This window comes from Saccoglossus kowalevskii, chromosome 8 (assembly GCF_978046115.1).
Source record: "Saccoglossus kowalevskii chromosome 8, keSacKowa6.1, whole genome shotgun sequence".
Lineage (NCBI taxonomy): Eukaryota > Metazoa > Hemichordata > Enteropneusta > Harrimaniidae > Saccoglossus > Saccoglossus kowalevskii.
Window position 1 is genome coordinate 13,972,953 of NC_140648.1, and position 13,457 is coordinate 13,986,409.

At 35.1% G+C, this 13,457-nt stretch overlaps 1 protein-coding gene across 1 annotated transcript in view; it reads right to left on the reverse strand.

Annotated features, from left to right (window-relative positions):
• Positions 1 to 238: 238 nt before the first annotated feature.
• The window catches only part of LOC102806275 (uncharacterized), a 28,651-nt gene continuing 15,432 nt past the window's right edge, over positions 239 to 13,457 (reverse strand). The window contains exons 8-18 of the mRNA XM_006824631.3: positions 12,747 to 13,114; positions 12,185 to 12,276; positions 9,745 to 9,975; positions 6,013 to 9,443; positions 5,364 to 5,520; positions 4,768 to 4,800; positions 3,860 to 4,066; positions 3,282 to 3,482; positions 2,532 to 2,699; positions 1,987 to 2,079; positions 239 to 1,715 (exon numbers count right to left, since the gene is read on the reverse strand). Coding sequence (XP_006824694.2) covers positions 1,599 to 1,715; positions 1,987 to 2,079; positions 2,532 to 2,699; positions 3,282 to 3,482; positions 3,860 to 4,066; positions 4,768 to 4,800; positions 5,364 to 5,520; positions 6,013 to 9,443; positions 9,745 to 9,975; positions 12,185 to 12,276; positions 12,747 to 13,114 — 5,098 coding nt within the window. The 3' untranslated portion in view covers positions 239 to 1,598. The remainder of the gene's footprint in view (positions 1,716 to 1,986; positions 2,080 to 2,531; positions 2,700 to 3,281; positions 3,483 to 3,859; positions 4,067 to 4,767; positions 4,801 to 5,363; positions 5,521 to 6,012; positions 9,444 to 9,744; positions 9,976 to 12,184; positions 12,277 to 12,746; positions 13,115 to 13,457) is intronic.

The following is a 13,457-nucleotide window of genomic DNA, read 5'->3' on the forward strand; positions in this document are numbered from 1 at the left end:
TCTTCAATTTTAAACTATGGTATTAAAAAAACAAGGCAGTGCAAGATCAGAAATTAACATGGAACAATATTTTGTTCACTGCCTTTCACAGAACACTTGTTATTGTACATTTTATTACTTTTGCAGTAGTAATTTCATCAAAATTTGCATTGCTATTTATAACTGAAATTAAATGAATTTGGAAACTGAAATATTGTTGAATATTTGAACAGAATTTGAAATAAAATATTACAAGAAGCAAAGTTTTCAAGTTATTTATTTGAACAATTCATACAGTGCAAGTTGTACAGTATTTCAGGGGAATAACATTACAAAACATGATTACAAAAAAAACATTGTACAAAAGAAACATTATTTTCAGGCATTTTAGTGTTCAACTAACATAGTCTTACTATACATATTTATTTGAAAAAAGTAAGAACAGGTGTTTATAAAGTACATTATATACAACATAGAAAAAAACAGCTATTTAATAAATATCGCACTGGAATCTTTGTGAAAGTTTCGTAGCAAATATATTCACATTTGATTTTTGGCAATAAAAGAAAGCAGAGTTTTGGTAAGGCAAATAATATTTAAAATGTCAGAATGTCTTCAATTGCAGCCTCATTGTTTTGAGAAAAAGCTCTGAGTTTGGCATGGTAGTAAGCATAATTTATATATATATATATAGCTAGCATGTTTGATCTCATCTTATCTGGGTTATCAAATGCATGCATATTAAAATTTAGATGCTGGTGGGATGACGGATCATTTATGGATACCATGCTGTTATAAACATGGAATTAAAAGATGACAAATTTGGATGTTTGTGTCAAAATGAAAGTAAAAAAAAATATATTCCTTCATGGCCTTCTTTCTGTTATTTTGCACAATGTCTACATACAAAAATGGTGATGGACGGTAAATTCATCCACATTAAATCAAAGCAGGTGGGTCTTGCATCATGGAAGTTTTTCAATTTATCCCCGATAGTGTATGCAGGTTTTCAAAAATAAATATTCTGTGTTTAACACAAATATTAATTCTAGAATACAAACTAAATAAATATGAAATATACATTAAATAAATAAATCTATGTTATATCTTGATGTTATCGTAAATATTGACAAAATATATGTATGGGATATATTCAAATGAGCAGACCCAGTTTTAAGGTGGGTCAATTGTTAAATGTGTTACAGACAAGCAAAGACGGCGTTTTTCATTAAACAGTTTGAAATAACTAACTGAAAAAATATGTGACTGAAAGTTTAGCCACACTTTATCAGTCACACACAATCTATTTTGAGGACTGACAAAAGAATCTTTTTCTTAGCTGCAATATGAACATAAGTCATGTGTTTTTACTGAGACAGATTACCCTTTTGACAGCAAATGTTCATTGACGCAATGTGAACAATATGTGCTCCTAGTATATAGTGTCATGGTGTGCGATTTGTTTCCAAGCATTTCTATGATAGAAATACATCTAGAAAATATTTACCAATCATTGCACATTGTATTAGGTGTACCGAGTTCCAAAAATAAAGACTACAAATGTCAACTATGTCAGAACTGAAGAGACAAGGATGAAATTATTTATCTTCCAAGGTCTGCTATTTCTTCTGAAGAACACCATGTACCCTAAACCTGTATAGACAAGTGAACTCTATGTTACCATGGTTACTGTGGATTTTCAATTCAACGATTGGAAACGAAGCAGCATCTTCATTCTGTAATAAGAAAGAGTAACAACACATTACAACACGATCATATTCACAATAAAAAATGTTTCTTGGTAGTTACAACCACAATCAGCAGCCATATTATAAGTGACAATTCCAAAAATTAAAGCTGTCTAATATGCATGCAGTTAAATCAAAGTTTCTAAATCAGATGTTAATGATATCATGTGAGTTTTGTTCACTTCTGAGTTACCATACTTTGATAATCTTCAGTACAATATGCATGGCATAGAAAGATTTAGTGAAAGTATTCACAAACCTCAGCAATGAAGAACTGTAATGGTGGACCATCCTGATCATATATATATGTACCTAAATGAACACCATCTAGTGTACGTTCATCATCTAAACCCTATAACAAAATAAGATGGAAATGCAATAATGGAAAATAGCTCACGCAGGCAACAAATACTGTGTCTAAGTATGTGTTTATTAAGATTAACATTTCAGCTTACAAGGTGCTGCACAACAGAAAGTGTCATCGATAACTATTAAACAATAGCATATTAGTTTTTATTCATGATCGACCAAGATATTGCCTGCTAAAACGTAATGACAGATGTCTATTAGAAATATATTTTTTCTAGCAGATGAGACAAATATGACAAGGTGTTCAAGTGGGAATATGTACAGTTCACTTAGAATGGAAAGAATGATATACATGTACTGTATGTCTTCAAAAAAGCTCAACACCCACAAATCATGTTATAGACTATCATGTCAATGATTCATCAATTGTGATAATACTTTTGACAGTATATGTGTTGACTATTGAATAAACAGTTACTGATGTACAATACTTACCCAAACACTAAAATTTTTGGGTGCACTGTCAATATTTCCATTGGGTGACAAAGATTTTGGGATATGCTCCAATGAAAATGAGGTAGGTTTAACAACTCCTGATAAATGGATAACTAAATAACCTTCAGTTCCTTTGAATGCCCAACAATTACCAGGCTGTACATCAGGCTGAAAACAACAACAATAAACAGTTACGGTAAAGATACATTTTGTACTAGTTCCTGATGTGCGAGTATTCAGGTACATACTTGTGTTCATCTATAACGTTACATATATGTTACATCATATTTTTTCAGTATTGATAAAGGTCTACTCAGGTAAATTCAATATAAGGTATGGTGGCATGATATCTCAAAGGGGGCAGATGTATTACATATACTAACCTAAGCTTCACATAGTAAGTGGTTGGACCAGGATTATGCACATGTACATTTGTATATCTCGTCATGATCACGTATTCAAATTATACATGGGCTGTCTACATCACATAGCACCCATATTGAACATGACATGATGTATCAATGACATACAATTTAAAATGTGTAATCATACAAGTATTTACTATGGGGAAATTATGAACTAGGTAGTTTATTGTACCACATTCCCAATGCTTCAATATTATAGAAATTTGAGGACAATAATAGAACTTGTCATACTCTATTCAGCTATTACTAATTCTGAGCCCTGAAAATAAGGGGTATTAAGTATATTTAATTAAAAAAACACAAGAAAACAATTGCAATACTAAACCTGAATAGCCGTTCTAGCCGAATTTGCCGAATACCATAGTGGAATACCAAATATACTAAGTAATGCCGTCTTGGATTCATGGGTTTCAGAACATCTTGTGCTAATAACACTGCCACCAGCTGACTCTAAAGCATAGTCTACCATTCCTATCTTATCAGCACTATACATATTGAGTGCATCATTTACAATATCACGAATTCTCTGAAATTACAGACAAAATACAGTGATACCGTACCATTGTTCATATTCAGACACTGCGTTATATATATCACATGTCTGACGGTAGAGTAGTACTGCTACATTGGTTTCTGAACATTCATAACATATTGACATAAAATTTGCAGAAAAAAATTCATGGACATAAACAAGCTAAAATGGTGGTATGATGGCAGATGAAACACGCAATACATATATATTGGATTTAAAGTTGATTCTACATTTAATAGTGTGCCTGTCAGTGGCTCACATATAATTTAGCACAGCTAGGATATTAATGTAATTATATTTTTGTTTTCATTTTCTCACATCTATAATTATCATTTTAACAAGACAGACACAACATACTACCCGGTACTTACATCTTCTGTGATGGAAATATCACCAACAAATGATGCATGATGTGAATCTGTCTGATTGATATTTACTGTTTTCTTGTAATATTTACTTCTCATGACAATTAGTTCTTGCAATCTGACTCTTAGCTCTTGTATATCAGTTCTGTATTCATCTCTTGTGACAAAGTGATCATGGAACCATCCACCTATCTTGTCATCTTCCTCCAGTACCTTATAAGGAAACAATACATGTAGCGAAACAGCACCCTCTACAACTGATTGTTATGTCATAAATCTGCAAAGTCTGTACATCTTGTCTGTTCATTAACTAAATCAAAACACTTCCTTGTTTTTGCTATTAAAGTAAAGGAAATTGAACTAGGGTCACGTCTGTTCAACATTGCTTCAGTGAGTAGGAACTAAAAATTACCATAACTGGTGAAAAGAAGGAAGGGAGAAGGAAAAAACCATGTAGTTATCACAACAAGCGTCAAAATTTAAGGATTAGAAAAAACAACTATCAATATTCCTGGGAACATTGCTAGTGGTGCAGTGTGGGGTTTCTTATGACTTTGCTTTCAATGTTGGGAAGTAAAAATACTTATTTGCATATAAAAAGTCAACTAGATTTGACAGAAGGCTTGAATTTAAAATGAATTTGTATGGTTGTGATCGAATAATAATTAAAATGTACAATGCAATTCTTTCATTCAATATCCATCAATCCCATTTGAGAATGGTTTTATCTAGTCTGTGTTTGAATCACTGCATTCAAGTTATGCGCATCACTGAAAATGCTTGCGTCCATGAGTGTTGTCTTGTTTGAATAGAAAGTGTCAAAGTCAAAACAAACCCACTACAATATTCCCAGGACAGGAGGATTTTTGTGATCAGTTTATTTATATATTTATTAACAATTAATTTCAATTTACCTGATTGAGGATATCAGCAATATTGTCTTTTATCTGCAATTGGCAAAAATTAATACAAATTAATGAATGATTCAAACAGCAAAAACAATGTATATATTCCATAAACAAACTAAAATTTGTCTAATGAAGCAAAGAAGTGGAATGAGAAAAGTCTCCAGTTTTAATATCAAGATAGTATTCAGTCTTTAGAGAGGACTGAGTAAGATACACATTGCCAGATGACAATAATTACATTTATAGGATTGGTAGGCATTTTTATTACATATAATATTTATATGGAATAGTTTTAAAGAGCCAAACTTATCCCAAAATCAACATTAGAATTCCATTTCATGTAAATAAACAATTCGCATGGAACTCGTATTGAAAACACAACAGTGCAACAACGATGGTGCTCCAGCACTTAAAGCGCGAGGGTCTTCACCTGTGCATCCGCAGGAATTGAGTCCCAAGTGATGATAACACACTATAAAAATGCAAAGGCTTATGGGTAGACGCTTGTTTGTAAACAATGACACACTATGGCCATCTGACTCGTGCGCAGGTGACGGGACAATTAAATTATCAACTGACAACACTAGAAGTTATGTACTCACCAAAATAGTAAAAAAGGTTTCATTTCTGCAGCATTTATGTAGCTCTTTAAGTATCTGTATATGTTTCTCCTTGAGAGTATTCACATCAACTTTAATATTTTTTAGATCATTAGCAAACTGGCCACCATCCTCAGTAGAAAACCAACCTCCTCCACCACTGTTAATATTTATAAAAAAAATATATGTGTATGCTTGCCAAAGATGCCAAAGTAAAACTAAGATGCCCTGGGGCATTTTTGTATTCCCAAATTGGCCAAACATTATTTAGAAATCTGCACATTTGTGGTTGAATGCATGTCTGATAATTTAAAGAGCATAGGTAACAAAGGAACATGCATGTAGTAACACTGTGCCCTCTATAGGTCAATTGTCAGATGACTCAGGGATTCCAATTTCACTAACAATGCTCAGATGACGCACCAGACCGACTTGGTGAGATATTTCCCTAACAGTTTCAATTAGGTAAAGACACTCAAAAAAATTTTGGCCTTGAAATTGAGTGTCTTTAGAACATTAAGGTTCAAACCATGCATACTGACATAAGTCAGTACAACAGTCATCCATCTTTAATTCACTAGTAGATCACAGTAATCAATGAGACAGACTACCGTAGATAATATGAAATGTAGATAAATCCACCACTACTTACTCTGCAGTATTGAGAATAGTTTCTTTTTTGACCTTCACTGTAGTGCCATCAGCCATGATATTTACCATATCACCATCATCAGCGACACTAGATGCATCAGCACTTCTGCTCATCTTCAGTGCCAGTATTGCAGCCTCTGCCTCCTGCAATCTAGTAGTAGTAGTGTCTTTCATAGAATGCATTAATGTGTCAACATCTATTCTCATAGAGTTCAAATCAGAATTCAGTTTTTGTACACGCAGGGTAAAACTTGATAAGTCAGCATCAGCAGCTTGTGATGAACTCTTGACAGTGATGACTTCTGACTTGAGGGAAACAATGTCACTTTCTACATTTCTAACTCGTCGTGAAATACTGTCAAGGTCTTGCTGCAATGCAAAAGAGGCTTTTAGATTTAAACTAGCCAGATCCGACTTGATAGATGATATTTCACGTTCCAAACCACTGATATCACTCATTATGAGAACACTGTTCTCAGTACTAGTTCTTGAATGTTCAGAATTAGTCATCCAATACTCCGATTGAGTCCTGGCTAATAGCAGGAGCAGTTCTTGCTTTAATGATGCAACCTCACTTTGCAGTTCACTAATTACATCCCTGTCTACTTTCACAGAAGCCATATCTCTCTGCAGCTGACTAAAAATCATGTTATGTGAAGTCATGTCATCTTGTAAATGATGTATAGAAGCAAATTCAGTTTTCAAGAACGACACATCAGTCTGGATATCACTGATACGTTGGTCGGCTTTCAGAACAGCAACATCTTGTTGAAGTTGTTTGACAGCATCGCTTCTTAACTTCAAAGATGCAATCTCGCTATTCAGCTGACTGAACAAACCACTGCTTTGTACACTGGATGATTCATGTTCAGAGTTGGTTGCTCGAATAACGTTGATATTTGTTTCCACTGAATCCAATCTGCTGAACAGTGACTGCATATCAAGTTTAGTGTCAGTACCTGCATTAATGAACCCTTGCAACTCAAATATATCAGTTTTTAAAGACGTAATCTCAGTCTGGAGGTTCGTTAAGGCAGTTAAATCTGTACCTGTCTGTAGCTGCGTAATAGCCCCCTTCAAATTGACAATATCCTCATTAACCGATAATGATGACATCGCGTATTCTCTTCCATCTTGTAAAACTGCAACAGCAGATTTAAGATTCAGAATTTCACTTTGCATGGATTCAAACATCTCAGCTGAACTTTCTGAATGGAGGAGCTTCAGTTCACGCTGCAGTTCCTTTATATCAGTTACAATAGCATCTAAATCACTTCTTAAACGCCTGATAAGATCTGGCTCTTCAGATTCATTCAGCTCAATAGCGGACTCTATAGTATCAATTCTGCCACCAAAGCTGGTCACATCACTACTCAACAAAACTAGCACAGATTCCAGTTTACTGACCTTCTCAATAATCATACTCTCATTCTGCATCAATTGCAGATTTCTAATTTCAATTTTGATAGTATCTAGCTCCTCCTGTAAGTGGCTGATGCTCCTCATAACACCCGCACCCGAGAAGCCATCCTGTAACTCAATGCCCTCAACGTTAGTGATTTCTGCTGTCCTCAAATCACTCTTCAGTTTTGTAATTTCTGCTTGCAGTTTGTTCATACTGTTAATCACATCAATTTTGTAACTATCACCCTCTCCTCTTACATTACTGATATCAGTTTTTAGATCCATTATGAGAACATTCACATCTGCAAAACTGGTTTTAAACTCTTCTAACTTATCCAAGGATATATACGCAGCTTGACTTTCCTGCAACACAAGGAAATCACTTCTGAGGGAATTGATTGTTGCTTCCATCTTTGCCATATCTGACTTTAGTTTATTTACATTATTTATATTCATGCTGAGTTGACCCGTAACAGGTCGCTGCGAGGCTCTGATATTTTGAATATCCTCCTGCAATCCCTGAATCAGCAATTCAAATTTATGCACGTAATCTACATTAGTCATGTTTTTATGCACTCCAATTATGCTATTTACATTCGTCCTAATAGCAGTGATTTCTGATTCCAACTTGCTAACATACGACTGATATCTACTGATCTCATCAGCGGTTGTTGTGCTTAGAGTCCCTAACTCAGCAGTGACAATGTCCCTTACATACTGCTGTAACTCTGCCTGTAAAACTGCAGTCTTCCTCTCTAAATCAGTTACTTTACTCTGCAAGCTGTTGTGCACAGTTGTCAACTGTTCAACATCATCAGCTAAACCTTTGTGTGTGTCCTGCTGGACAATAAAGTTTCTCATCTCTACTTTCAATGACGTGATGTTGACTTCCAGGTCGTTGACCTGCTGGAGAATGTGCTGACTGGTATGCATAGGCTCTGAATCCCTGTTTGAAGGGTTTGCAGTACGTGAATCATGCTGTAAATTCCTGAGTTCTACTTTAAAGACAGTGAGTTCATTCTCTAAATGGTTTAATTTGTCAACAACCTGCCGAGTGCTCTCAGCATTGCTTCCCTGATTGTCCTGTAGACTGTCAACACTACCCTGCAAGATACTCACTAAGCTGTCCAGTCCATTTATCTGCGACTGTAGTTTATTTAGCTCCATTGCTATTTCAACAGAAATTGCATCTTGACCCTGAATTCCAGCTAACTCTACTTTAAGTCTATCTAATTCACCCACAACACCTTCAACATCTGTTGATAATTTACTAGTTGTATCTTGGACAACTACAAGAGTTTGTTGATTACTGTAGGTGTATGCAACAGCCTCAGTATACTTTGACTGTAACCTGGACACTTCATCCTTCAGATTACTCACATCACCTTTGAGAATGATGATCTCCTCAGGCCGTGAACTCTGTTGGTTACTTGTAATTGTCTGATGTCCATATAACACTCTCACATTTTCTCGGAGTTCAGTGATTTCAATTTCAATGTTATTCATGTTTGTGGCAATGCTACTGATCTTAGTTTTATCACTGTCATCAGAATCATGCAGATCATTTAAATCCTGTTTCAGCTGACTCACACTGCTATCCAGGACTTCAAGATACAAGGTGAGCTTGGTGATATTGGCAGTGATACTCTCTTTATGTTGTTGTAGCATTTCCTTAATGTTCTCGTGGCTGGAATAAACCTTGTTTGATTCCTTTGCATGCATTTCATTCAGATCCCTGAGATTTTCCTTAAGCTGGGTCAGCTGTACATCAAGACTCATTACATCTGAATCCAGCTTTTTAATGTTTTCCACCATATACTCCTTAATGTTCACATTATCTTCTTCACCAACTGGCGCAATAAACATTATGGTTCGCATGTCATTTTTCAAAGATGTTATCTCGGATTCTAATCTGGTAATAGCTCCTATTGCTAGATCATTTCTGTCTACAGCATATACGTTGTACGAGTTGAGTTTATTCTGCAGATCCGCTATCTGATTTTCATAATCTGTTTTCAGCCTCTCTACCTATGAAAACAAACAAACGAAATGGAATGTACTATGGAAAGTCATCATTGGTCAAAGCAGACCCATGTTAAGTAAAATGGGACAACTGGCCAAAATAATGGCTGTATTTAGGATTTACCCATAAGCCATCCTCCATAAGCCTGTGATCTCCATAATCACTACCATTTTTATGTTCTATAGATGTGTATCAATGTTACACTCATGTAGAGCTCCTGTTCTTTGGAACAGGCACATTCTAAATAGAGCTGAATGGAGTTTTGTATTTTAAATACACAATTAACAGAAAAATTACCAAATTTACCTTCTGTAACTGATGTTCACTGTACATAACAAACTTATCTTGGAAGACATCAAACTGTTTTGAAATAGCTGAATTTATTAGCTCTATGACTTCCCTTCTACCCATACAGTCACTGCAACCTTCTACTATTGGTGGGACTTTTTCTTTCTCTTCTGTCTGTGATAACATCTTTTCATCAAATTTATTAAGTTCTTCTCGTATTAAAAATGTTACCGACTTTGGTGAAGAAAACTGTGGAAACATTTCAATGATATAAGATACATTGTAGTGTGGTGTATACTTATACTAAATGACCAACTATGATACGGTTGTAGCATTGTACTATTTGCTTTTAAAATGCAACTTTCTAACTAGATAATGTTGTTTTGAAAATCGTAATATATTGTACGTTTTTTTCAGGGTTTGATATGTTTTACTGTAAACAAAAAAGCAGCCCAACTATAGCTTTGCAAATAAAACAGCAGTATTGCTTGTTCAAATATAAAAGTTTGTAATGCTAAGCTGATATCCATATTGCTACTTTCTTAGAAAAACAGTGAGCTATATTACAATACTGCTGGTTGGATTGCTTTTTCGTTCACAGTTACAGCAATTCCAGGCACTGATTTGACGCTGAAGTAGTGCTAGATGTTGATAACTTACTACAATAGGTTACACACTTTGTTTTCAAATTTATACAAGTTGTAACTAGAAATATAAACATCGGCTGCAAATCAGACGAATGATTGACAGATATTGCCCACAATGTTTTCTATTTTTGCTACAAAGTCAGGTACAACTAGACTTTGAGGCGTGTCTGTCTTTAATTCACTTTTGGTCGATCATCGTGTCGATTGCGTGTCTACAAATCGGCATTTGTCCAAGTTGTTTTAATAAGCACCACGATGGAAAAGCAAGGAGTCAAAAAACCAGTTGAAGTGAGAACAAGAGTTGTCGATTTGTATTTTCGTGGACTGTCATTTGCTGAGATTGGAGATCGAAATGGTGTTTCAAAGCAGACAGCTTGAATTTTATAGTATCGTCAAACGGTTTGTTACCATCAAGAGTATCCTGCGCGGAAACTGACAACGTTATATATAGACTATGTCGAATATTATAAAACATTGCGACTGCACATTTACTTGTGTGCGGGCTACGGCGGCAACCCTCCCCGGACGTGTGATCGTGTGTTGCCAGTGATAAGCTTTTTAAAGCGATTATTTGGTGGCACATCAACCTTTTGGTTCTCATCGTCGAGAACTAATAATCGAATAACACCCCTTCTATGTATTCAATTTCATTATTGATATAGTGGATGAAGTCTTCATAGGACATTTGTTGCAGGCGTGATACGTATATTTCCATAGTAGGAATAATGCACTTTGATCAATAATTCTGTCATGATCAGTCGGTCAGCTGGTTCTGTAAAATAATGTTCTTTACAGTGCCACCACTTTATGCGCCCCTCTCACTGAAATAACATGTGACGCAAATTGAAGTACGAAACTAAGTTGAGAGCCTCAATCGTTTATTGGAGGAGAAATTCAAAACTAATGTACAGCCACTTTTATGAGCGGAGCTTTCTTCCGGCGCGTTTCAAATTGCAGACATGCTGTCTGCATTATTTGTAACAACATCTGTAAATTTGAAAACAAAGTGTGTAACCTATTGTAGTAAGTTATCAACATCTAGCACTACTTTAGCGTCAAATCAGTGCCTGGAATTGCTGTAACTCGCTTGTCTGAAATGTTTGTTGCCTATATAGTTGTATATTATTCCCTAATATTTTTCTGCATTGATTTAGGGAAAGGACAAGTGATGCAACAGCCATATACAACTAAACAAAAACAAAATATTAGGAAATAATATTATTATCACATGCATATTGGTTTTCAATTGTTTATTTGTATGCCTAACATACTTTCTGCATTTAGGGGATAAGTAAATATTCAGGTTGCTTTCAGCTCCACGATTGGTGTCACAAAAGTGATCGCTCGCCATTCTCTGTAAATAAATGATGCAGGTTATAAACCAGGTTATAAAATAATAATTTTAAAATGATAATTTTACTTGTCCTGGACTACATCGACTGCATCAAGAAATGATAGGAGGGAGCATCTTCTACCATTCATCACTAACATAGTGCTTGAACTGTATAATAATACAAGGCAGAAGCATTTTCAGAAAGTGACATCAGTATTCCCACCAAGTTTTTAAAGTGGGGGTTTCTATACCCTCTCATTTATAAAATAAGGGGGACCAGAAACAAGCAAGGGTTAATTATGAACTGCATTTGGTAAATTTACTTTATTATTCCGAATGATTTTTAAAATTGAGGGGTTTTCTGCACCCTTTCATTTGTAATATGAGGGTGCAAAATCAAAGTTGCAGGTAAAATACCCTCTGCAGGAGGTAAATGGGAACACTGAGTGTGAAAGTGATATTAGTTATTTTTACTCACTAATTCAGAGTCTTTGTCTTTTGATAAAATGCTTGTAGACTTGGCAAGAAATGGTAACGGCACTATACCACTAGTACATAAATAATATAAGGCTGAAAAGTAAAAATCAGGATTGTTAACTGGTTGTTTCATTAGACTCGTAATCAATAGACCAAAGTTCAAATCCTATTTTAGGCTAAACACCAAAAGAGTCGTCCCCCTACTCCCTGGACGAGTGTGCCACAGACTCAACAGAAAGGCCAATTCCACTGGCCGAGATTCATTCAAAATTAGAAATTAAAGATATCATCCCAAAATGAACAAATGGAATATACCAAGTATAAAAAGACTTGTGGTTTTTAAGACGCCAACAGACAGATTAGCTCCATCCAACAGAAACAACTGAATTTTCCCAGGCACTCAATATTGTTTCTTATGAAGTTAAAATGTATGCAGTATTCATCTTTGAAGTTAGTTTATTGATAGATAAAAAAAATGACAGTGGTACTGTATATGATCATTGAGAGTGTATGCAACTTGTGTATTCCAAAACAAATCCCAAAAATATATACACGATACTTACGTCCTAACAATAAAAATAAAAGTAACAAACATGGTAGCAAGCATGGACAACCTCCTCTGTCATCTTTTTCTTCTACTGTAGTTACAACTGTAGTAGTAGTTGTTTTGATGAGTTCATCCGTTTCTTTGTCATGATATCTATTATTATGCTTGCCATGACTACCTTCCATATTTGCTGCACTCCTACTACGCATGTCTGTTCTCTCTGAATGACTTGCTGCTTTACTATTTTGCATGTCTGTACTCTCCCACTGACTTGCTGCATTACCACTATAGGCACCAACACTACTACTACTTTGACTACTACTGTTATGTAATACACTAGATATAAATGTACTGATAACTGCTATTGCACGTTGGGTTATATTTCTGGAAAGAGAAATTGAAAACTTAATGAAATAATACCTCTTTGCAGAACTATGTGGGTTGATGATGGCCATCACATCTATAATTGTAACTGGGGAACCACATCAGTATGTAAGAGTCAATCTATGCATGCATTTTATAGGAAAATATTGATTTGGAAACAGCAGTCTGATCACATTGACTTATCTACATCCTTGATGAATTGTAATATTGTAGATCAATAATGTAATACATCATTAATATCATTGCAAGGGTCAAAGATCAAACATATTGAATGTCGCATACATTCCTGTGACTAGCAGAGAAATCTAAGTAAACTCTAACCATGTGATCAGCCGTGAAATGC